The sequence below is a fragment of the Leptidea sinapis genome, chromosome 12 (assembly GCF_905404315.1).
Source record: "Leptidea sinapis chromosome 12, ilLepSina1.1, whole genome shotgun sequence".
NCBI classification, from domain to species: Eukaryota; Metazoa; Arthropoda; class Insecta; order Lepidoptera; family Pieridae; genus Leptidea; species Leptidea sinapis.
In genome coordinates, this window is record NC_066276.1 from 4,495,969 (window position 1) to 4,523,645 (window position 27,677).

Consider the following 27,677-nt stretch of genomic DNA (forward strand, 5'->3'; position numbering starts at 1 on the left):
AAGGTTTTCTTCAAGGAAGCAAACCGCAACGAAGCTGATCTAATAGAGTAACCCCACACAAAATATTCCGCATTGGTAGAATTATAAGATAGTATAATAAATACTTATAGCGCGTGCGTAAAGCGTACTTTAAAAAATAGCCGTTTGAACTCCTCTACTAAGAAAACTTTCTTCTTGGGATCCCTCAGTTCTTATGGTCGTGACCTTTCCATGTATATAGCACATGGAACTCCCTCCTCTCCCTGTCTTCCCTACATTCCCACTTAATCCCGGTAAAATTGTAAGGGCATATTTCCGTTTCAAATCGAACACACTGACATGACATTGACTGAACGGACTTCGGATTTTGTCACAGTAAAAAATAACCAGTAAATTTATTTTATTCGTTGTTTTCAGACAATTATGGAATTTCCTGCTATTCAGTATATTTGGGAAACAAAATTAATAAAATATTATAAAATAATAAGTATTTATCAATAATTTATGAGCTAATAAATTAATTTCTTATTATTTTTTATACTGGTATCACAAATAATTTTTCGATATCCCGATATTGGAAGAGCAGCTATATGCTTACTTAAATGTGACCTTAGCTAAGGAAATTAAAAGTGATGTCTCTGGGATAGAACTGTCCTTAGTAGATTAAAGCATACTTAGGTAAGTACTCTTTAGCACTAAGATATGGAACGACTCTATAAAGAAAAGTTTTAATGACAAACAAAAACTCAACGTATGAAAATCCTTGAGGCGGCAATTATAGCAAAATATTTAATTAAAACTTAAGTCACTCGACAGTCTTTGAGAAATTGGGCCAGGTTTGAATCAGTTCCTTCAGAAGATGGCCAGGGCTTGTAGTATTTGAAACTTGATAATGTCCCAACAGTTTGTAGTCCCCAAATATATTCCTGTTATCTACGTGGCACATTATAAACTCCTGTGCCGATTTCAGAGCAGCATCGGTCGGTAGTTTATCTGGAATTAAATAATAGTGCATATTTTGGGCTAATCCGATCTTATCGTGAGAGTAATATTGTCTGAGTTATTTTTGGCACAACCACCTTTATGATGTGGCTGACTGAGAGATGGCAACCATATTTTTTTCAATTCTTTACATAGTTTAAAATAAATTACAGGTACCTGCAGCTTATTTTTTATAGGCAACCTATCGATAGTACATTTCTCCCTAAATGATTACTTAGATGAGTTTCATCAAAATACGTACCTGCAGAATCGCGAGGCAATATCTTAGTATAAATTGTTGCATGGGGTCGAGCAACTATAGGGGGCCTACACAAATGGAGGTGAAAATATATAGAATGAAAATAAAGAGTACGAACCTCTGAAATCTCCAATAAATGAAATTCCAATAGACTTGTTGTTATAACCGCGTGTGTGGCGGCCGACATTCCAGCCAGCACCTTCATATATATTACCATTGCTTGCTACGTAGAAACTGAAACGCATTTGGAATTTGAAACTGCATTTTGCACTATTTTAAATTTCTGACAAAAAAGTTGGCGTAGACGAGATCAGCTTTATAGAATATGGCTCTATTTCCTTGCTTACATGTTGGAAACAGTTGCTTAAAAGACGAAGCTAAATGATATGGCAATACTATGACAGGAAGAAAATCCACAATTCTATCATAGTAGATATATTTACTCAAAGGGTGTACCCCGTGCACTCACACAGCAGTTATTCCAAGGAGTCACACTATATTTACCAACTAAATTATGACATCTCATACTGTTTCTTTACGCATACTTTGCATTATGTACATTTCATCCTCCGTTACGTTACTCTTTTGTTCTACTCTCAAATGACAGCCATGAGCCAGTGTCACGAGGTGGCGGAATTCAGGTCACAATGCCTCGGAAGGCCGAGGTCACTACCAGAGGTCATTGGCAATATCGAGTGTCTGCTAGGCTTTCTGGTAGAATTTGGTAGGTAGGAGTAACGCTGTCAGCTCTTCATGCAAAATAAGCGCACATAAGTTGCGGAAATATATATATGGGCAGGGCAGTGGGAAGGGCACATAGTTCGAAAGACAGATGGCCAGTGGGGCAGAAAAGGCCTCGAATGGCGACCACGTACCGGAAGACGCAGTGTTGTTAGGGCGGGCCCCTACAATATGAACCCCACAAGCTGGTCAAGATCGCCAGAATACGTTGGATGAGGGTAGCGCAGGACCGATCGTCGTGGAGATCTTTTGGGAGGCCTTTGTCCAGCAGTGGGAGTGTTCCGGCTGATGATGATGATGATGAAGCGTCTGATGTGTACACCCTTGAATTTTCCAAACTCTTTAATCTTAACATTTCACTGGCAAGCTTAAGACAAGGGTATAATCCTACACCTAGAATTCCAATGAAAATTCCTTACGAATTTCCAATGTCATTAAACTTTCGTTTTATTATGTGGACCTCGCGAATCTTCCTCAATAAGTGTACACATTCTTCGTCGGTGTAGCATTCAGGAGACACTGTATGTTGGATTATGACGTAGTATACCGGTTTTTCAAGTGGAACGGGATTATTGGGAGGTCGGTCCGAACCCCACCAAGCTAATGGAACCTCGCCGCATTCGGAATCTGCAACAAAACAACCACTCGCTTGTTATTTAGATAGATAATCAACACACATTTAACTAAAGACACTTGGTCTGCTAATAAGAAGACATTCTTCTAAGAGACTTCTTTGCACAGGATGCAGGCACGATTATGGGTACCACAACGGCGCCAATTTCTGCCGTGAAGCAGTAATGTGTAAACATTACTGTGTTTCGATCGGAAGGGTGCCGTAGCTAGTGAAATTACTGAACAAAAGAGACAACATCTTATGCCTCAAGGTGACGAGTTCAGAGTTTTTGGGTTTTTCAAGAATCCTGAGTGAATCACTGTTTGGAAATGGGCAGGGCGTATCAATTACCACCAGCTGAACGTCCTACTCATCTCGTTACTTATTGTCATAAAAAAATCAAAATTCCAATATGAATTTCTTTCACTTAATTACAACGAGAACCCCCTTGGTTATATCCGGATAAGTTAACGCTCGCAATTTGCAACAGCTTAATACTGTACTTATTACTAAATTGTATATTGTTATTTAAAATTGTAATGATTTAAAGTAAAAATATTATGTTTTTGATATTATAAATTGCTATTTTTATCACAGTATTATACTTTAAGGAATCCATTAAATTTCAAGAAATCGCCACAATATCTCATAATTGAAACCGTTTCTTAACGGTTTCTATAAAGCTTTTATTATTACGAAAAATAATTAAATATTTACAGAATATAAGAAGAAAATTCATTTTTTCTTTACATTTCTATCTTGAATAGACATTGCAAAAAAAAAAAAACACATAAGTACCCCTAACTCTTACAATTGGGGCCATGTTAATCATTCAATCCAGATAAAAATTGTATGAAAATACTTCTAATTCTGAATTAAAACAATGGCGATCTTGTGCGAGATTGGTAACCTAGATCCGCTCGATTCCTCAAGGCCGTTGGCTCGGTCCCCAGCCTTAAGAGACTATTCTTAGACTAGGAACATCTATAGACTATACAAAAGTAAACAGAAAAAAATGGCAATTTTTCAATGGAATGCAAAATATAAGTAGTTTATCTAGCACAAATTCTGCTATAGATATCACGCGTTATATACTTACCTCGCACAGCCACTCTATGGAATCAAAATCCGGCTCAAGTATTCCTGAACCGATACGACTAAGGAACATTCAAGCTAAGCATATTCCTTACTTTAATTAAAGCAACACTTATCTTGATCTCTGGTACTGCAGATGTGGGAGGCTTCTTTGCACAGGATGCCGGCTAGGTTATGGGTACCACACGGCGCCTATTTCTGCCGTGAAGCAGTAATGTGTAAGCATTACTGTGTTTCGGCCTGAATGGCGCCGTAGCTAGTGAAATTACTGGGCAAATGAGACTTAACATCTTATGTTTCAAGGATGGCGAGCGCAGTTGTAGTGCCGCTCAGAATTTTTGAGGTTTTTCAATAATCCTGAGCGGCACTGCATTGTAATAGGCAGGGTGTATCAATTGAACGTCCTGCTCGTCTCTTCCCTTATTTTCATAAAAAAATCCTGACCACTTCCCATCATATGAATCTCTTGCCTGTTTGCCTGTTTTATATTTAAAAAAATGTTGACTTACTTCGCGGCGTTGGCGATTGCAACACTGTCAAAAGTATCGAGAACTCGATACTATTATTGTACATGATAAATATAAATTTTAAACACCTACTTTATATATTTTGCTAATTGTGAAATTCTGCAGCCGTAGATTCAAACAATAAATTTAAAGACCTACCGAGCATAAAACCTAATTAATAATTCATTAACACGTTTCGTATTAAACCATGTACAATACAGCATATTATCAACAAATGTATTAATACCAATAAATTATTATGCTATGTCACGAAAACGAAAAATATTTACGTTTTCACCTCCTTATGAGAAGCTCAATGTCAATCAATGGACTCAATCTCAGAGGACAATGGAGAGGGTCGGAGTTTCCCAGCGAGATCAAATCCGAAATGAGATGATTGCAAAACTGAAGTTGCAGTGGGAAGGGCACACAGTTCGACGGACAGATGGCCGTTGGGGTAGTAAAGTGCTCGAATGGCTACCACGTACCGGAAGACATAGTGTCGGTAGGCCCTCCACAAGATGGATGACCATTGACTGAAAAATAGATATATGTATATCCAATAGGAGAAGTAGAGAGACCAACCATTTCCACGTACAGCTTGAGAATCAAGATAACTTGATCATCGAGGGCTTGATAGCTTTTGTTGTATGCGGTAAAGGAAGGATCTGGTGCACTCGCCCATTACCGCTATTCCGAGAGATGTTGGCATCGCAGCAACATAAGAAGTATATAGGAATGAAGACCGCAAATTTTCTGTATATCATTAATATGCAGTTGAGAGAGACAGCGTGAAGGAGATGGTAGCCATGTGGGACAACAGCGTTTATTGTTTATTAACCATGTTGATCAGTTTGTTTATTCCCGGACAGCCCTACAGGAAGTTTCAATGGAAGCGCTTTGTGCCACACACAATCGAAAGTGCTTTCTATATACACAATAACCGCTAATCTCCCCTCCCCTTCGACTCAACCGATCACTTTGACACCGAACCGACACGTAACGACCTTGGAAACCGTACTGGCTGTCGTTTATCAGTTCTCCCAAGAGCTAGCAGTTGATGATCAACTCGATCACCTTGGTTAAAAGGAAGATAGTAGTGATGATGACTGAATAAACACTTTAAACGCAATATAATATAATCTACACTGTGTAATTGCGCTATGAGAGACATTACTACAACCGCTGCCATATTTATGTTCTCCTAGTGTCTATGTAGCAAAACTTCGAGTGCATGACGTCAGAATATATTACGGTATACCAGGGGTGTACATATCATATAGGCAATTAGGCAGTGCCTACCCAGTTATGAACCTAAATAAATATAGCGCAAGTGTTAAAGTTAATTTAGTTTAATTTGGTTACGTTATTTTATAGCAAAAATCCTATTTAACAAATACCCACGGTAAGCAATCTTTATCTATTTAGATCCACAGTGCCTACCTTACTTTCTAGTAAATGCACGCCCCTGAGGTATACTAGCGTCATACATAAGACAATTTCTACTTCAACTATGATCGCCTGGTACTTCACAGTGGAAAGAAAGCATAATACAGTGTTTTGACACTGTATATGCCTATCTCATTTTCTCCCACGTTAAATCTGATTTATGTCTGTCTCTTTTGAGTGTCGCTTTTTCGTTTCATCGACTTGCTAACTTACCAACGATGCTAAAGAAGTTTTAAGTTCAATAAAAATTCTTCTATCCGTTACTTTGTCCTGCTGATTTCTTTGTAACAATTTCACTACTTTTTATTTAAGCAAAAAGACATCTACATCCATATATACTTTCCCTTTAAAAAGATTTTACAAAAAAGTATTGTTAAAATTACCCATTCGAATTGCAGAAATCTGTTAAATTTAAGGCGTAAACCACCTCGTAAGCTAAACTTGCTAAGTTAGATCACGATGCTTTGAGGTATTTCTGCCTTACAAGCAGCAATAAAAAATAATTATAATTTTCTGAAGCAGTTAGTTTGAAGCTTTACGCTTGATGGCGGAAACCCTTCCTAGATAATTTCAGTTGTTCAGCTTAAAATACACAAGTCTTGTAATGAAACCTTCTTTCTTGAAGTCTGTTAAAAAGCCAGGATTGGCTTGTGCTACGGGGTAAAATCTTGTAAAATGAAAATATAAAATATTCTCTCAAAAACTGTACCTTATAATAGAGACATAATCATGAAGGTGTTTTGCAAAAGAGCATAGGCGTAAGTCAGTATGTTTTACTTAAAGGACCCGCAAATTATATTTAGTATTTATTCAAACAATACAAATCTTATAACTATATTTACAATACTATTATAACATTAGATTAAAACTATCATTACGGGGAAGTGTACCAAGAATACTGGCAGCATTTCCGCGTTGGATAGTTAGGTTGATCCGTTAACCGAAATAGCTGCCAGCGCTTGGTTTTCCAGTAGCCCTATTAAGGCGCGAAGATAGTACTTTGTACAAAAAGAAAATTAAAAAAATTAGACGGTTAACTGACATAGATACGGCGAGATTAGTATACTTTAGTTATTTTCATAGTATTATGTCCTATGGTATATTGTTATGGGGCAGTGCGGCCGATATTAATACCATCTTTGTACTGCAGAAGAGGGCTATTCGCGCGATTTATAACCTAGGTCCTAAAGAATCATTAAGAGAAAAATTTAAAGAAATAAACATTTTGACTGTTGCTTCTCAATACATTTTTGATAATGTTTTGTAGGTTCATAAGCACATTGAGGAATTTTTTTGAAACTGTGACATTCATAATGTTAACACGAGGAACAAACATAAACTTGTTGAGCCTACTACTCGGTTGGGTCGAGTTAGTAAGTCTTTTGTTGGGCGATGTATATGCTTCTACAATATGATCCCAGAAAATGTACAAAACAAATGTGTTACGAAATTTAAAAGAATTGTTAAAAAACGTTTGTGTGGGAAAGGTTATTATAGCATAAATGATTTTCTTAATGACACCACGGACTGGGAATAAAGCGAACACCCTCAGGCTCTTTAATTATAAATGTTTATTGTACGATATTACATTGTAATCCATATTTTATATTTAAAAAAAAAGCCCGCTGAGTTTCTTGCGCCCATTCTTCTCAGGTCTGAGGCAGTCTCTTTTGAATGGGTGGTAGATTTTGACGTTCAATAAGTGATTTTAAATCCTATTTTGAATTTGAATTTGAGTACATTCTCCGCGCCTCTGGGTCCCACGGGCCAAGTGTCTCGACTCCAAACGGCACAAAGAAGATTCACTGAGACCGACATATTTGCGACGCTTAGGCAGTCGAAGCAGCAGCCCCAGCACCAACTGACGTAACTTGAACATGAGAAGGATCCAGAGTTTCGACGCAAATCGCGTCCCACACTAATTTTCTAATCTTTATCTTTATAATATTATTATCTGATTAAATAATGGGAAAAGCAGATGACCCACTCAATAAAAGGCGGCTCCTCTACTCATAACTCTCTATATATTATTTAAGAAATGTATTTTTCGTATTACGAAATAGTGTAGGCATCCTACACTATTTCGTCATCAAATTAATTGATTAAAATAGACGTAGTTGATATATTTATACGTCTAGATTGAGCCTATTGCTGTTAGGCAACATATTCGCACGACACGCCATAAATTAGGATATCATCCCCACCATCTGAATATGTGGCGGTTCTCCACAGTGCGCTTTTCAAGAAGCTTTCTTCCACGTACTACAAAACTGTGGAATGAGCTTCCTTGTGCAGTGTTCCCGGGACAATACGACATGGGTACCTTCAACAAAATCGCGTACACCTTCCTGAAAGGCTGGCAACGCTCCTATGATCCCTCTGGTGTTGCAAGAGAATGTGGGCGTTGATCACTTAACAACGAGTGACCCGTAAGATCGTTTGTCCTCCTTTTTCCATAAAAAAAAATGAAAACAGGCCAGGTTTATTACATTTATGTGCATGACCAGCTTTTACTCAAGATACGGCAGTCACTTTGTTTTAGTGTGCGTGGGTTGCAGCAAATAGAGGTTAACAGGTAGCCGCTATTTTTTTTGACGTGTTTACAGTAGTCACAGTCAATCTAGGCGTGTAAATTATCTAAGGCTCGGCTACATCAACTAACTTTAGCAATAACAAACATAAAAGTACCGGTGCTAATGTTAAATAGCTAAATAGCGACCTGTTAAATGTTTCAAATAAATTTTCGATATTGACTTGATATTTCACTTTTTAACTTTAACTATACCAATGAATTCGATGGTGTAACGTTACTGTTAACGTGAAATTTTACCTAAACCTTAACTATAACAGCTAATATCATGCAACTAGGAAGGAAGCAACGTTTGAAAGCTTACCCTTGCCGCTGTCAATGAAAAATTATTTTTTGTTCGATGAGGTGGATAATATAACATACATATATGTATATTTAGAGATATTCACATCCGATGATGGGAAAATTCGTAATCATCTCAGATGGACTATAAGGATTTCAGCTTTAATTTCCGCCTCTGACAGCTTTGGAAATAACTCTTCAATTATTAAGGTTAGCGTGGGTCTTATTATTTGCCCTTACTAATTGTTTAATAGGACCCAATTTAATATGCAATGGCATTAATATAGTTTTAGGATCTACGATTGGTTCCCTTTTAATATTGTATTTTCGTACCTCGTACTCAGTACGTACAGGCATCATTTCTACTATTCCATAGGTATAAGTGATTTAAGGATTATAATTTATACTAATTTTATGTTTTTATTACAACATGAATAGACAACTGTTTAAAAAATATAGTTTTTCCGAAAATTTATGAAAAATAAAAAATACATCGATTGACAGAATATTCAACAATTTTTTATGTTGTTAATTACCTCTCATTTGTTTGGGCTTTGACCTTGAGTAATTTTTTTTCATACACGGCAATGATGGGGAACTAAACATTTTTTTATTTTTTTATTTATAATTACGTTTTGAACAATTTTACTGATCTTCAGCTTGTTGGGAATTTATCCACCTTCACTCACATTTTTTGGTCTAGATTGACCGGTTTCCCTTGTGACGAGACGAGCAGGACGTTCAGCTGATGGTAATTGATACGCCCTACCCATTACATTGCAGGGTCGCTCAGGATTCTTGAAAAACCCAAAAATTCTGAGCGGCACTACAATTGCACTCGTCACCTTGAGACATAAGATGTTGAGTCTCATTTGCCCAGTAATATTACTTGCTACGGCGCCCTTCAGACCGAAACAAAGTAATATTTACACATTAATGCATCACGGCAGAAATAGGCGCTGTTGCGGTACCTATAGTGTAGCCGGCTTCCTGTGCAAAGGAGCCTCCCACTGGTTTTTATTTATTATATTATCCCTCTATGAACGTTTTTTTAAATTACTGTGTAACCGTACATTTCGTGCGAAATATCCTCACTGTTAATGACAATGTGACACTATTAATGACAATGTGATTCAAGCAATGAACGTGTTTATAGAATGTCATTTGATTGAAGTTCATCACGAAACAAGTTAGAGTAAAGGTGATAAACAAATTAAATGCTTCACAATAACAGCATTGCAAAAACACTGTAAATAAAATGATAAAATTATAGTGTCATTAAACATATTATCACCGTACTAAGGCGGTTAGATAACCGAGAAGTGCCAAAGTCTTTTGTAAATATTGTTCACTGAAAATAGCATCACTTACATAAGCCGTACTAATGATTACTATTCTTTTTGTATATAATATAATATTGACACACTTTTTACACAAATTATCTTGCTCCAAATTAGGCATATATAGCCTGTACTATGGGTGCAAGACAACGATATATTTTATACAATATACTTACTTAAACATACATAAATACATTCAAACATCCATATTCATCATATAAATGCCTGCACCTACCGGTATTCGAACCCGGGACCTCTAGCTTAGTAGGTATGATCGTTAACCAGTCGGCTATACAGGTCGTCAATTATATTATAAATGGTTATTATGTATATGGTCGTATATTACATCATTTATAGCATTTTTTGTACATTATAATAAGAACTTAATGTAAAAGTAATAAATTGTTATTATTATACAATGTTAACACAAATAAAATTGAAAAACAAAATTTGTGAACTATGCGGGTCTCGAACCCGCGACCTCTAGCGTTCCGTGCGAGCGCTCTTCCACTGAACCAACCATTCAAGTAACGTAGAGTTCATAAATCTTGATATGTCTTTGTTCCCCTCTCAGGTTGTGGCTTCATCTACAGTATCTACTTAACAGTTGATATCCTGCTCAACCTCAATATTATAAGTTTTTTCGCACAGTCTTATTTGACCAGTGCACCTATTATTATTCAACAGAAATATACGAGTATTAAATATCCTCGCGCATATAATTAAATGAAAAAACAAAACAGTATAACTATTCGTTTAAAAATTTAAGTGACATTTCAGCTTTCCCAGCATTTACTTATCTGTGTTCAAAAGAGCTTTTCGTTCATTCTGACTTTTAATTTAACGCCCAACGTGATATGAAATACTTTGTATTTCACGTTGCGCAGTCTTTCTTTGTTCAATCGTTGTTTCAGTTATGTTAGTTTGTAATTTATTGTCAAGCAATTCACAGTGCGTATTTACTGGCTCAAACAATTTGAAACACGTTCTGTTGCTGAGAATTTGATAAAAACCCGTTCAAGTGCGAGTCGAACTCAGAAATGAAGTATCTGAAACCATCGTACAAATACTTTATACTAAGAAAACCCGTTCAAGTGCGAGTCGAACTCAGAAATGAAGTATCTGAAACCTGTATAACTTGCTTTTCTTTTTACTAATATATTTTTTTTCTATTTCTTTTGTTAAGTTAAGAATTTTACTTCTCTATTGTTTGAGTGTTAATGTACTTAGATTATAATGGAGCTATATATATATGTACATGTCGTACATACATATAAAAGCCCTTAAATAAATAAAGAAACAAAAGGTTCCTGCTCCTTTGAGTGAGACAATAATTTATTATAATAACAATAACAAAACAGCGTGGAACTTCGTGGTTTTCGGTTATTGACAAGTATGTACATATACCATTTGATCCGATCGCCGTCTAATGGTCATTTAATGACGAGCTGCGACTGATAATCATATTGCTACTGCTATGAGCGACATTTTACACAAACTATCTTGCTCCAAACTTAGCATAGCGTGTACTGTGTGCAAGATTTTATACTTATCACGATAAATATGCTAAAGCATACATTAACTCATATAAGCAACTTGAAAACAAACTTTCATGTTCATCTTATTAATGTTTCCACCTACCGGGACCCGGGACTTTTTGTTCAGTGGGCAGTATCAGTGACCACTGAGCTGTGTGTGTCATCTTGAAGTTTTTTTTTATGGAAAAGGAGGGCAAACGAACGTACGGGTCACGGGTGTTAAGTGATCACCGCCGCCCACATTCTCTTGCAGCACCTGACAAACAACAGGAGCGTTGCCGGCCTTTAAGGTACCTATGTCGTGTAGTCACGAAAACACTGCACAAGAAAGCTCATTCCACAGCTTTGTAGTACGTGTAAACTTGCTCCTTGAAAACCGCACTGTGGGAGACCGCCACACATCCAGATTGTGGGAATGATATTCTAATTTGTGGCTTGTGAAGGTGGCATTCGGCGGCAGGAATCAGGTGAAACAGCTCTTCGGAACACTCCCCGTGATAAATGTGGTGGTACACACAAGATATCACTGACATAGACTATAAGGGATTGCATATAGGTACAAAACTGAATTAAAATCAGTCAACAATCTTGTGGTAAACGATACAAAAGGACTCGTGTTTTAAATATGATGAAAAACGATTAATTCCCTGCGGATTTATATTGATTAATCACATAACTGAGCAACGTGTTTCTAGTTTTAGGATAATATCACAGAAGTAACATTAATAATTTAATTTTACTCATTTTTGTGTATAACTGTTGGTACCTACTATTATTATAGTTATAAATATCATTAATTTAAAACGTCGAATGTGATAAAGTTTAAACACGTGCAGCACGTTGTGTTATAAATTGAAACATTAACGTTTACGATTTATGATTAACATTCTTCATTAATTATATAAATCCGGTATTTTTTAAGGTGAGCGCACAGTAAACACTAATAACGCGCATACGCGCAGACGCTATAGGATATAAAACTTATCTAAAAATTACTTTATGTAAAAATCTTAACAGCTATAATGTTATTATATTTAGAAATAATCTAGCCAATGTTCAATACTGAATAGAATTAAAGAAACTAAAATAAGTCTCATCTCTAACCTTTTCAACATTTTTGGAACGAAGTTCCTTATGGGACGATTCGGAGTGGTACCCTAACTGGGAAAAAACATCCGTAACGTAATACATGAAGTTTGACAACTCTCTTCAAGTACGTCGAAGCGTTGCTACGCGACAATATCTTGCTGATTATTAAATGCAACATGAATGACATAACAAATAAAATTATACATTTTATGTGAGAAAAATAAGAAATAATCGTAAACGAATTATAAACATACAACCACAAAAATAAAACACGTGGTAATCATACATATAACCCACCAAAAAACATGTGTTGCTTATATGTGAAATGTTTCAAATATTTGTTTTTAATTTTCATTTTAAGTAAAACTTCACGATATTATTACACAACAGGAGAGGCGCGATATTAACAATACTCGAGGTCGTGATATTTGTATAATTCAAGTAATTAATTTTGCAACTTATGGACACCTAGCTGGGGTTACACTGGTAGCACACAAATTATGCGATGCGAAAGTTGAAACGGACACGGACCTGGCGGCGAGTGCGCTTAGCTTACAAAAGAATCACGCAGTGCGATTATTTTACTCTTCACTATTTACAAGAAAATTTGTTCAAAACTTAAGAAGCTAATTGTATTCCATAATAAGAACAAAAATCGAGTACCGAGTACTCTCCTTAAGTATCGATTGTGTTTCACCATTTATACTGTACAAGATATATACATATATCGTTTCTGGCACGCATTAAACTATTGTAAACCGACAACCAGTTCAGTGTGCCTCCACCTTAAAATAAAACAATGATGATACGAATTGACCACAACGTCAGACCGAACCGTTTCGTCATTATATAAACATCGTCACAGATAACATGGTTTTCACACCAAAGTAGGACTTGATGACGCTGTAGAAATCACCAATTAAGGTATTCAAGTTTGCCCGGATCTATTTGTTTGCTTGTCTTCTACGTTGATTACGTCTACCAAGAAATATACGTATGCTGGACTTATTTATCTGTTACAGCTAAATATGTATTGGCATATCTAATGTACGATATTCATATGATACTTATTTTACCAGTGGGAGGCTCCTTTGCACAGGATGCCGGCTAGATAATGGGTATGTGGGGTACAACGGCGCCTATTTCTGCCCTGAAGCAGTAATGTGTAAGCTTTATTGTGTTTCGGTGTGTAGGGCGCCGTAGCTAGTGAAATGACTTGGCAAATGAGACTTAACATCTTATGTCTCAAGGTGACGCGCGCAGTTGTAGTGTCACTCAGAATTTTTGGGTCTTTAATGAATCCTGAGCGGCACTGAATTGTAATGGGTGGAACGTCTCGTGCTTTATTTTCATAAGTAAAATATATTCACTAGTAGACGTCGAAACTGAATTAAAGTATAATTTTTAAATCTAATTTTACATTCGAAAATTGAAACTTTTTATTAGACTTTAAGAATGATAAAAAAAGCTGGTTAATAACAAAAAAAAACATTAAATTTATATACAAAAACTGTTGTAAAAAACGAAAAGTAAAGTCGTCAATATATTAAGTTTATTTATTTTCAGTGTTGTTACCGTTCCAATAATTATTGTTATAAAGTATCAATTGAATAATTTCTTGCACCCTAAAGCCTATCCAGACCACAGACTATCCGTGACGCACTTTTTAGTCTGTGATAGTAAAACCTAAAGAATTATAGGCAGTACATCAAACGACGCGTAAAAACTCAGACACACAAAATATTCTCGTAAATCTGACAGTCCGCGCCGCACCGCGCCGTACAAAAGTGCGCCAAAAAAATATAACGTTACCGTCAACGCGCGATAACACAGACGACGGTCACTTAAAAAGGGATGGCGATTCGTTCCAAAAAAGATTGATTTTTAACTCGATTGAAATCGTTGCAAAACATGGAACAATCCGTTATATAATATGATCTCTTATCGATAAAATTAGTTTTTTTAGTTCAGGGAATTCGATAATATGTATTTTCAAAATGTATTTATTTCATGAAAAAATTAAATTTCCCAATATATACTTTTATATATAAACTTTTTAAAGCAGATTTCAAAATAACTAGCAGTTCGTTCAATGTAGTAACAGACATTCTATAAAATTTTAAAAATTTAGTTCGATATAGCTTTTTAAATTGCATGTTTAATATGAAATAATCCTTTAATAATCTTTCTGAAAGAATAGGATGTACCCAAATTTCTGTATTTCGTCTTTTTTTGTGACTCGAGTATGAAATAATACACAGCAAGCCCTACAATTCTGCTGACAAAATGGCCGAAAATGTACGTCGTAAGCGTTGAGACTGTGAAATGTCTGCCAAAGACATTTTGCGCGCAATGCAAACTTTTTGTGTTCTGCAGACTCGATAGCACAAAATGTGTGTCGTCTGCGATTGGCCTAAATGCAATTTTTTCTCGCAAATATGGGCACATGTACAAATTCTTCATTCATTATTATTCAAAATAGGATGTGACATCACTTATTGAAAGTCAAGAACTACCACCTTAAGAACTACGACCTGAGAAGATCGGGGGCAACAAACTCAGTGGGCTTTTTTTTCATCGAAAAAATATGTTACCAAAGTAATATTGTACAATTAAACTTATTATTCAACAGCCTGAGGGTGGTCACTCCATTCCCAATCTGTGGTATCATTTAGAAAGTCATTTATGTTATAGTAACCTATCCCACACAAACGTTTTTTAACAATTCTTTTGAATATGTTGTGATACTTTTGTTTTGAACATTTTCTGGGATCTTGTAAAAGCATATAAATCGCCCCACAAAAGACTTACCAACTCGACTTATAAATCACATAAAATGTTGTTTTTGGTACAGCGAGCCTACGATCAACGAACAATTGCTGGAAAATTAAATGTAAACAACTATTCGTCTCAAACCAATGCTCTCTCAAAGATAGTGCGTTGGTTTGAGACGAATAATCTGCACTTAAACAGTAAAATAAACAAGTGTTTACGGTTCGTTACACCAAACACAGCGGAGGTACAAACCAACGTAATTATAAATGACCAGAGATTGGAACTTGTGGACACTACGGTCTTCTTGGGTATCACGTTTGATAAAAAGCGTCAGTTCTTTCCACATATTGCCCATCTAGCAGATAGACTCAGCTATGCGGCATATGCAGTTAGAAAGATTAGAGAGTACACGAATGTTGCGACCGCTAGATTAGTGTACTTCAGTTATTTTCACAGCATCATGACGTACGGTATTTTACTATGGGGTCATGCTGCTGACATTGATATAGTGTTTGCTCTGCAAAAGAGAGCTGTTCGTGCTATATATCAGCTTGGTTGTAGAAAAATCAAAGAAAAATTTAAGGAAATAAATATTATGACTGTTCATTCTCAGTACATTTATGAAAATTTAATATACGTTCACAAAAATCGTCACCTTTTTGCTCTTAATAGTGATTTTCATTATAATAACACTAGAAATAAGGGATTGCCTGTAACTTATTCTAGTAGGCTTCATAAGATACATAATAGCTTTAAGGGTAAATGTATAAACTTCTATAATAAAGTCCCAGCCACTATTCAGGCATTATCTATAAATAAATTTAAATGTTTTATAAAAAAAATGGCTCTGTCGTAAATCCTATTACTCCACTTCTGAATGTCTAAATGATCGGACAGCCTGGGACTAGATTGTGATTATTTTATAGCGATAGAAATGATTATACAATATTGTATATTCTTATTGAAAAGAGCGCAAAAAAAGAATGCTGAGAGAGTTTCTTGCGCCGCTTCTTCTCTCTCAGAGCGCCATTTGTTTCCGAAGCTGTAGTAGTATCTAGTAGTTATTAGAAATGACATCAAAAAGAATTCTAAAGGAATCAATTTTGAGAAAATAAATGCCTTTTAAACCAGTCTACCATATCCCGAGTTAACAGAAGTTTGTAGAGACAGATTCACTGAAAAAAATAGGTTGTGGTGGTGGTAGATATTCATCATCAGCCGGAAGACGTCCACTACTGGACAAAGGCCTCCCGCAAAGATATCCACTATGACCGGTCCTGCGCTGCCTTCATCCAACGTATTCCGGCGATCTTAACCAGATCGTCGGTCCGTCTTGTGCGGGGCCTACCAAAACTGAGTCTTCCGGTACGTGGTCGCCATTCGAGGAGTTTACTGCCCCAATGGCCATCTGTCCGTCGAACTATGTGCCCTGCCCACTGCCACTTCAGTTTCGTAATCATCTGGACTATGTCAGTATAGTTGGTTCTCCTACGGATCTCCTCATTTCTGATTCGATCTCGCAGGGAAACTCCGAGCATAGCCCATTGCCCTCTGAGCGACCATGAGCTTTCTAATAAGACCCATAGATAGAGGTAGATATTGACCCCTCATAATCTTTATGTAAATTAGTCTGGAATCTTTAGTCTGAATCATTATAATACTTGTCTGCATGCGAAGGAGCCTGCCTCTCACTGTTAAATTGGATGATGGCAACTTTCACCTGAATTCAAAAGCTTATGACTTCTGTTTTAATAAAACAAGACTTTAATTAATCTAAACCTTAAGCAATTTTGAGGTTATAAAAGAAACCACCACCTATCTTAAACAACTATCATAATATTCAAAAGCGGAAAGCCTATTATAATAGTATCCAAGTATCAAACACACAAACACTTTCATTTTTTTTATAATGTTTAATTATTTTTAGTATCTTAATTTGACTAGGAATACCTCCGAAGATATAGTTTTCACTAGTTTTGGAGTCTAGGGTGGTTTTTTTGTCTAACTGCAAAACAGTTGTTTAATTTTAATAGAATTAACAAAAAAACATGTAAATGCTATAGTAAGTAATAGTTAATAACAAATTTAGTAAGATAATCCAATCCCCACCATCTGTGTGTGTGGCGGTCCTCCACAGTGCGCTTTTTTTTATGAAAATAAGGGACGAGATGAGCAGGACGTTCAGCTTATGGTAATTGATACGCCCTGCCCATTACAATGCAATGCCGCTCAGGATTCTTGAAAAAAAACAAAAATTCTGAGCGGCACTACAACTGCGCTCGTCACCTTGAGACTTGCCCAATAATTTCACTAGCTACGGCGCCCTTCAGACTGAAACACAGTAATGCTTACACATTACTGCTTCACGGCAGAAATAGGCGCCGGTGTGGTACCCATAATATAGCCGGCATCTAATGCAAAAGAGCCTCCCACGTACTACAAAGCTGTGGAATGAGCTTCCTTGTGCGGTACCTTAAAAAAAAGCGCGTACACCTTCCTTAAAGGCCGGCAACGCTTCTGTGATTCCTCTGGTGTTGCAAGAGAGTGTGGATGGCGGTGATCACTTAACGCCAGGTGATCCGTACGCTCGTTCGTCCTCCTTAAAAAAAGATAGGTTATCTGCAATGAGTATAAAGAAATGAAAAAAAGATTTTGCATTTAAAGAAACTTTGAAATAGTGGCTCCTAGTATCGTCTACACTCAAACTTCTAACTATCTATGGACTTCTTGCCTGAGATAATTGTATGATTGATTATAATTATTAACATAACACGCATATATCTAAGTTTTTAAGTAATATTTATCCTTGTTTATTTCGAACGTTAGCGATCGATTGCGTCTTTAGTTTTTGCTCTATGTACCGGATAGTGATCTTTTTTGCGTTCAATTTTAGCATAACACTTTTAGGAGTGGTTCTTGAAATTATTTATGAGATAATTAATTATAGACATTGTGACGCAAACACAATAATTTATATTGTGAACGCTCCAACTAGATACCGCACTACCTAAGAACAATAGTTTTTTTATTTTAGAAAGCAAGGGGGAAGGCCTGGCAGTTGGTCTGGATATAGCGAAGGCCTTTGATCGTGTATGGCACAAGGCGCTCCTCGCAAAACTTCCATCATTTGGGCTTCCCGAGAGCTTATGCAAGTGGACCTCCAGCTTCCTCACTGGGCGCAGCATACAGGTCGTTATCGACGGTTATTGCTCGAATCCCAAGCCCGTGAACGCTGGAGTTCCCCAAGGCTGTGTGCTATCTCCCACGCTGTTTCTTCTGCATATCAATGATATGTTGGACACCGCCAACATGCATTGCTATGCAGACGACAGCACTGGTGATGCCGTATACACGGGCCATGCAGGTCTCTCTCGGGAAAACGTCGACCAGTGCCGGGAGAAACTTGTGTCTTCTATCGAGTCCTCTCTCGAGAAGGTCGCGGAATGGGGTAAGTTGAACCTTGTCCAATTTAACCCCCAGAAGACTCAAGTTTGCGCGTTTACCACAAAAAAAACCCCATTTGCCGTATCACCGCTCTTCGAGAACACTTCCCTTAAAGCCTCGCCTAGTATCGGAATACTGGGTCTCGAAATCTCGAGCAATTGCCAATTCCGTGGCCATCTGGAGGGCAAAGCCAAACTGGCTTCAAAGAAACTGGGCGTCATAAATAGAGCACGGCAATACTTCAAGCCGGCCCACATTCTAGCGCTCTACAAAGCGCAGGTCCGGCCTCACATGGAGTATTGCTGTCATCTCTGGTCTGGCGCACCCCAGTATCAGCTCGATCCATTTGACCGCGTGCAACGCAGAGCAGCTCGAATTGTCGGGAACCCAGTACTCTGTGAACGGCTGGATCATTTGGCGTTGCGTAGAGACGTCGCTTCATTGTGTGTTTTCTACCGCATCTATCACGGGGAGTGTTCCGAAGAGCTGTTCAACCTGATTCCTGCCGCCGAATTCCACCTTCGCACGACACGCCACAAGTTAGGATTTCATCCCCACCATCTGGATGTGTGGCGGTCCTCCACAGTGCGGTTTTCAAGGAGCTTTCTTCCTCGTACCACGAAGCTGTGGAATGAGCTTCCGTGTGCGGTGTTTCCGGGACGATACGACATGGGTACCTTCAAGAAAAGCGCGTACACCTTCCTTAAAGGCCGGCAACGCTCTTGTGATTCCTCTGGTGTTGCAGGAGAGTGTGGGCGGCGGTGATCACTTAACACCAGGTGACCCGTACGCTCGTTCCATAAAAAAAAAAAATAAAAAAAATATTACGGCAACGGTTAGATGCTTGTGTGCGTGGCATCTTGACACTCAATGGCATCTTTCAAATTTTGTTACATACGCTTCGTGTTATTTTACATTGAAATTAATAAAATACAAAATACTTACTGATGATATGCGATTCTCAGAGTCTTTCATATTTCTTGTAATATTGTTTCGGCATTTTAGATTCAATTAGAATAAAGAATTTCCAATTGTATTTGTTTCATTCGATTACTTATTAAGACAGTAATCACGACCATCATGTTCACGAAGCACCTGTACCAACCTTACCCAAACAATGATTTCAAGCTCTAAAGGCTAATGCATCCAATATATGACCATTTATATTGTTTATTTTTTAGTACTTTTTATGAGATATTATGTTATTTAAAACGTTTTTTACATGACTTTGGACATGATTCATATCAAATCAAAAATATAATATTATTTCATAGGTAAATCTTATTACACTTGAAGCATGTAATTTTTCTCAAACATTTCATTCGGAAGGCAGATTTCATCAGAAAAAAACGAGCAAGAAACTCTAAGGTTGCTCTTTTTAAAAGAGATTAAGTATTACAAGTTATTTTAATGCAAATTACAAATCATTTCAATTACAATAATTAATTAATTAATTATTTAATTTACAGATCGTGCATGGTCTCAAGCCTCTTTACCGATACGGTTTGGTGGTTTGGGTACTCGCAAAGTTTCGGGCGTTGCCTTACCAGCATTTCTATCTTCAGTTCATAGTGCGCAGCCTTTGGTTACTAGAATTGTAAATCATGTATCAGGTAACTCAGAGATTGTGTATTTGAACGAAGCTAACAATGCTTGGCTAAATATTGCAAACATTCAAAATTTTCCAGACGATTTAAAGTGTCAAAAAGCATGGGACGCACTTCTTTGTAAGTCAGCCTTTGATGATCTATTGATCTCATCTACTGACATAACAGAGCGTGCTCGTCTTTTGGCCGTGACACAAAATGAGTCGGGCTTTTGGTTACAAGCCTTGCCTTCTGCGCCGATTGGAACGCTACTTGACAATATGACATTGTCAATATGCGTATCACTCCGGCTAGGTATAAAACTGAATGAACCACATCAATGTAGATGTGGCGTTCAGGTAGATGCTCTTGGACGCCACGGGTTATCCTGCCTAAAATCGGCAGGCCGTATCAGTCGTCACGCCAGCATTAATGAAGTCATCCGCAGGGCATTTGCCGCTCTTAATATACCAGCTGTTTTAGAGCCAAATGGTATTACCCGCCGCGATGGCAAGCGTCCTGATGGAATGACGCTGGTGGCTTGGGCACGGGGAAGGGCGCTGGTGTGGGACGCTACTTGCGTCGACACTCTGGCTCCTTCTCATGTCCATGTTACGTCAGTTGGTGCTGGGGCTGCTGCTTCGACTGCCGAAGACGGCAAGCGTCGCAAATATGTTGGTCTCAGTGAGTCATACATCTTTGTGCCGTTTGGTGTCGAGACACTTGGCCCGTGGGGCCCAGAGGCGCGGAGAATGTTCAAAATACTATCTTCGCGCCTCAATAAGGCTACTGGAAACCCAAGCGCTGGCAGCTATTTCGGTCAACGGATCAGCCTTGCTATCCAACGGGGTAATGCTGCCAGTATTCTTGGTACGCTTCCACGTAATGATAGTTTTAATTTTATGTAGTCGTAGTATTGTAAATATAGTTATAAGATTTGTTTTGATTAAATAAACATTATTACAATAATATATGCAAAGTGATGCAACAAAAATACTCAAAGGTCAAACACGAAATGGCTTACATGAGTAAGTCAAAAAAAGGTAATTAATATTTAAAAATACAAGAGTTATTGAGTACAATAGATACATCAATCCACATATACCGTTAATACATAATATCTTTAATTTTAAAATATTTCAATAAAAAAAAACATGAAGCAGACCTCCTGGTACCGAGATCATCCAGCCACCACAAGCATGATGCATGGATCAGCCACTGCTTCACTCGACCATATTTTAGGGAAGTTAACTACCCGCCCCAGGTCGCCGCCACAAGCAGTGGCATTTAAACGAGCATGACGATGTATATATTCAATTTTTTATGACGATTCAAAAGTGCTTAGTTTAAGCCTATTTGAATAAAGTTCATTTGACTTTGACATTTAAATCCCGCTAAAATGGCGAAACAACTGAAAAGTTGAAGAAATATACCAAAATTTATTTATCACGCGCCCTTCGGACATATTGCTTAACGGTTCGAACGTTTGGGGCATATTCTCCAGAGACGCCGATTCGAATCCCGCGTAGTCAATATATTTTAGTACAAATATTTTTTTATTAATAAATAAATGACTTACAGTCCAACGACTATTGAAGTATAATAACAATAATACCAATCTTATTATGGTAATATAGATAAAAATATCTTCATAAACATCATTTCAGCCAGAAGACGTCCACTGCTGGGCAACGCCCTCCCCCAAAGATCTCCACGACTATCTGTTCTGCGCTGCCCTCACCCAACGAATTCCGGCGATCTTGATAAACATATACTACTTATCAATACATATTATTATTTGAGAATTATGCAAAGGAGCCTCCCATGTACTACAAAGCTGTGGAATGAGCTTCCTTATGCGGTACCTTAAAAAACAGCGCGCACACCTTCCTTAAAGGCCGGCAACGCTCCTGTGATTACTTTGGTGTTGCAAGAGAATGTGGGCGGCGGTGATCACTTAACACCAGGTGAACCGTACGCTCGTTTGTCCTACTATTCCATAAAAAAATCACAATAATGCCAATCTTATTATGGTAATATAGATAAAAATATCTTCATCAACATCATTTCAGCCGGAAGACACGACGATCGGTGCTGCGCTGCCCCCATCCAACGTATTTCGGCCATTTTGACAAACATATATTGCTTATCAATACATGGTTATTATTTGAGAATTATAACTTTTTAATATCTTGTTAAACTAAATTTCAGTATACATTATTAATTTTAGTTATTACTTTATTATACTGAGCACAGCCCAAATGTTTAGTTTTTGTTTTACCACACAGCGAAGCTTTACCTAAGTAAAGTCTTAGCAAAGTCTGAGTACGCTTTTTAGATCTCAGACTTAGTAATTTGTTTCATTAGTTGGTTCCCAACGGAATTATAAAGATGGGTTAGCGACCCATACACCTTTAAGTCTGGGTTCGCAGCCTAATCGTAACCAAATTCAAAGTTGTCTCTAAGTTTTAATTAATATAATAATATTAAAAATATTATATTGTCACACTTTTACACAAATTATCTTGCCCCAAACTAGGCATAGCCTGTACTATGGGTACAAGATAATGATATATTTAATACAATATACTTATTTTACCAGTGGGAGGCTCCTTTGCACAGGATACCGGCTAGATTATGGGTACCACAACGGCGCCTGTTTCTGCCGTGAAGCAGTAATGTGTAAACATTACTGTGTTTCGGTCTGAAGGGCGCCGTAGCTAGTAAAATTACTTGGCAAATGAGACTTAACATCTTATGTCTCAAGGTGACGAGCACAATTGTGGTGCCGTTCAGAATTTTTGGGTTTTTCAAGAATCCTGAGCGGCATTGCATTGTTATGGGCAGGGCGTATCAATTACCATCAGCTGAACATCCTGCTCGTCTCGTCCCTTATTATCATAAAAAAAACCTACATAAATACATATATAACATCCATGACTCGGAAACATACACCATTCATCATACAAATGTTTGCACCTACTGGGTTTCGAACCGGGACCTCTAGCTCAGTAGGCAGGGTCACTAACCACTGGGCTATACGGGTCGTCATAATGAAAGGTAAACAACATAATCTAGAACAATTTAATGAAACCATAGTATCACGTGTATGACTTCTACGAATGTTGTATAATTTCGTTTAATTCGTTGCGTAATTGCCACAATTGTAAGCAATTACTGGATAATTGTTGCATTCGAACTTCGACCTGTAGGTTTTACGTGGAAAAGTTACATAATTAATAAGCACATATGCAATAAAATAATTGTTTGTACACATAAACAAAATAAGATTCATTCATCACAGTTGTAAAGAATATCTCGATTCTTGGATAAATGGTTGCATTTTTAACCGACTTCAGAAATGGAGGAGGTTCTCAATTCGTGGGTATGGTTTTTTTTTTGGAGCCAGAGTCAGCCAAGGTAGGTTTGTATCTACATGCATGTGCTTGAGTTGCACGCGCGATGTGAGGAGGCGAGAGGCGAGAGCGCGGGAGGACAGCGATTCCAAAAGTAGATAACAATTATCGTAACTAGAGTTAGATTAATTAATTAGATTATATAAAAATACGCCATTCTTTTTATACTTTTTAGTGCATATTATATCTATTGTTTTGGAATAATGTTGGTTATGTTAGTTGTTTTTATTTAGTACTAGCTGACCCGACAGACGTTGTTCTGTATATAATAAATAAAATAATGTTTTTATATGAATTTGTCAACAATATATCATAACATCAAAAATTACTTCGTGAAATATGCACCCTGCTGTCGTAAGGAAAAACAAATTTGTTGTTTTGATTTAATTAAGCAGCATTTTCCGATTTATTTACCTATTAAACCTTCTCTGGACTTCCACAAATAATTCAAGACCTATATTTGCCTAATCGGTCCAGCCGTTCTCGTGTTTTAGCGAGACTAACGAACAGCAATTCATTTATATATATATATATATATATATATATATATATATATAGATTAGCCTCGTCAACATCAAAATTGTCAAAGCTAGTGAAGACCTCTTGAGTAAAATTTTGTTAAACATAGTGCAAAGAGAATGGATTGGACGTTAATCTAAGTGCAAACAATGTGTTTTTATGAAATATGATGGATATTGATTGGTAGTTCTGCTGATGGTAATTGATACGCCCTTCCCATTACAATGCAGTGCCGCTCATTATTCATTATTAAATTATTATTATGCTTACTGAAAAACCCAAAAACTCTGAGTGGCACTACAGCTGCGCCGTCACCTTGAGACATAAAATGTCAAGTCTCATTAACCCAGTAATTTCACTAGTTGCGGCGCCCTTCAGACCGAAACACAGTATTGCTTACACATTACTGCTTCACGGCAGATATAGGCGCCGTTGTGGTACCCATAATCTAATCGGCATCCGGTGCTAGGAAGCCTTCCACTGGTGAATGTGTGCATTCTTTAGCATGGAACTAGCACAGGTTGTCATCAAAGCAATATTTAACTGTTACTAATATTCAGTTCAGACCAGTTAATGAACTGCAATTTTTGAGACTATAAACAATATATACTAAGTAAAATATAGAGATATAGTTAATGTTTATTGAAAGTAAAAATAATTTCTTGAGTTTCATGACCGTCTCTTATAGAATGCAAGGGCAAACGGACTCGTAGTGGACGTCATAAGTAATTAGTAACATCTACGCAGCACGCACACAAGTACTTCGGTAAAACCAAAGGAGTTGTTATTTACTCACGTGTATTGGAATATATAAATACAAGGGGTTTAACCAGTTAACTTTTCTATACAATATATATTTATATCTAATAGCAATGCCCCGCGGTTTCACTCGCTAAGATCGCGAGATCGGTATCTCGTGGTAATGGAAAGTCTACTTACGGCCGTTTTCAATAACCTATCTACCCTTAGTTTAACTTACTTATTAACGGATCCATTTCTGTCACCGTTTAATGACAAGATCTTATCTATCCTTAGTTATGTTCAATATAGTTATAGTCCAATGCTATCTGTCAATAGGTTATTGAAATGTAGGTAAGCGTAAAAGGATAGATTTGTCTATGTCTAGTAAGTTAAACTAAGGATAGATAGGTTATTGAAAACGGCCGTAAGTTGGTATTAAAGCCTTTAATTAAAGCCTTTAGATTGACATTGTTTAAAACGTTATATCGCTTAAGTCGAATGTCCGATTTTAATAATAAATGGGATATGGATTAAAGTAAAGAAGTAGTTATAGTGGCATGACTACAGTAGTTGGTCATTATAGCGGACTTTTTTGTAGATATTGTTACGTTCTATAATACTGTAGAACATTTTTTGTTTTATCGTCAATTGTTTCCGCAGCGCACGCGATGACAGGTTTTTTATAAGTAATTTTTTCACATCTTGGGTTATATTATTGAATTTTTATTAAGGATCCCTATTTTATTTGAAAATGTAATAAAGCCTATGTTACTCAGTGAAGATGCAGCTTTCTAATGGTGAAAGATTTTTTAAATAGGTCCAGTAGTTTTTGTGTAAAAACATTACAAACATACATACAAAAACACAAATGTTTCCCCTTTATAATATTAGTATAAATAATCACTGTTTTGTTTTAAGGTATTAATATTTATACGTAATGGTAAAATTTTGAAAACCTTGTTAAGAATTTTCTTAGCATGAGTGACGGTATTCAACTATGGGGTCATGCTGTTGATATTAATTTAGTTTTTCTCTGTAGATAAGAACTGTTCGTTCTATATATAAATTGATTATAGACGTTTTTAAAAAAGTTTTAAGCTAATATAACTTATTTGAAATAAGTGAAGTTACTTAAGGTTTTGATTTTAATGATACTTATTAGTTTACTATTTCAATACAATTAACGCGAAGGCGTACAATTTTTTTTTGTATGACATTAAGGGACGAGTCAAGCTGGACGTTCAGCTGATGGTAATTGATACGCGCTGCCCATCACAATGCAGTGCCACTCAGGATTCTTGAAATACACAAAAATTGCGCTCGTCACCTTGAGACATAAGATGTTAAGTCTCATTTGCTCAGTAATTTCATTAGCTACGGCGGTTTTCAGACCGAAACACAACAATGCTTAAACATTAGTGCTGCACGTGGATTGTAGTACCAATAATCTAGCATCTAGATGTCAACATTAACATGCATTAAGAAGGAATCCTTCACAACTATTACAATTATTTTACATTAAAAAGTTTATCATTCAGAAAAATCAACTCTCATCCATAAGTTCAACGACTGCCTTACGAATTTTCGATCAGGCCACGTGTCCTGACGCGAGGGTAACATTTTATACCCATGCCAAGAAAAGTGCTCAACACCGCTAAAGAAGCTTTCACTTCAAAAATTAATTACAGGATTTGTTTCAACAATTAAGGTTTTAGAATAAATAATATTTGTATTGAACAAATGATTTAAGTTTTCTTTAGTGTTAATTCCGCCAATATTTGATTTTAAAACAATTCGACACGTGTTTCGCCTCTACACGAGGCATCCTCAGGACGTGTTGTCTCGCAAAAATCTGGCACGAGACTCAAGACTCAGTCTAAAGAAAACTTAAATCATTTGTATAATTATGGATTTCCGCAAAGTAACGCCTAATTCAATAAATTTTATTTGTATTGAAGTCAATGCAGCGTTTTATAACAGTTATCACAATAATGTTGATAAACAAAAGTGTCGTGAGCACGCATGAGAAGGTCGTGCTATAGTAAAATATAAATGGTGATATGATTAAAGACCTTTTGTTTTTGTTTTTTTACTTACTCTACTACAACTGCGCTCGTTACCTTGAGACATAATATGTTAAGTCTCATTTGCCCAGTAAATTCACTAGCTACGGCACCCTTCCGACCGAAACACAGTAATCCTTACACATTACTGCTTCACGGCAGAAATAGGCGCCGTTGTGGTACATATAATCTAGCCGGCATCCTGTGCAAAGATGCGTCCCACTGGTCCCACCTACCTAGACATATTTAATCACGGAATACAGAATTCAACCATAGAGTTACGCCGTGATTTTGGTCACGGGCCAAACTATGATGCGTTGGGGCTCACAAAATTGAAAATGTTTCAAAACAAGAAAAGGCTTACGTTGAAGCATACCTGGGGTCAGTTGAATTAATTATCTGAAATAGATCTTTGCAATAATTTATATTTATACAGTTGATCATTTATTACTTTTTATGAAATAATTTATATTATTTAAACACGACTCATAATATATTGGATACAGCACCTTACAAACTAATTTGTTATGTATATTACAGCCATTGTAAAATACTCAATTTGATTGAAAAGAGTGGCCGTTGAGTTTCTTGTATGTTCTTCTCATGAGGTCAACTTTATACAAATTATAGTAAATTCAGTAATTTAAAAGAAATATTTGTAGTGATGAATC

General features: G+C 36.8%; 1 protein-coding gene across 1 annotated transcript; it reads right to left on the reverse strand.

Annotated features, from left to right (window-relative positions):
- Positions 1–753: 753 nt before the first annotated feature.
- Positions 754–4,388, reverse strand: LOC126967261 (peptidoglycan recognition protein-like). The gene is made up of 4 exons (XM_050811752.1): positions 4,178–4,388; positions 2,380–2,587; positions 1,338–1,453; positions 754–972 (listed from the first exon to the last, which is right to left on the reverse strand). Exons 1-4 carry the CDS (start codon positions 4,239–4,241, stop codon positions 785–787), a joined length of 576 nt encoding a protein of 191 aa, XP_050667709.1. The 5' UTR covers positions 4,242–4,388; the 3' UTR covers positions 754–784.
- Between the last annotated feature and the right edge of the window lie 23,289 nt (positions 4,389–27,677).

Bases quoted from the DNA above. Each gene is read 5' to 3' on its own strand.
- LOC126967261 (XM_050811752.1), bottom strand. From the start codon at position 4,241: ATGTACAATAATAGTATCGAGTTCTCGATACTTTTGACAGTGTTGCAA. The intron at 1,454-2,379 runs GTAAGGAATTTT...AATGCGTTTCAG, and splicing joins TTTAATGACATTGGAAATTC to TTTCTACGTAGCAAGCAATG. The intron at 973-1,337 runs GTTCGTACTCTT...ATTTAATTCCAG, and splicing joins ATTTATTGGAGATTTCAGAG to ATAAACTACCGACCGATGCT.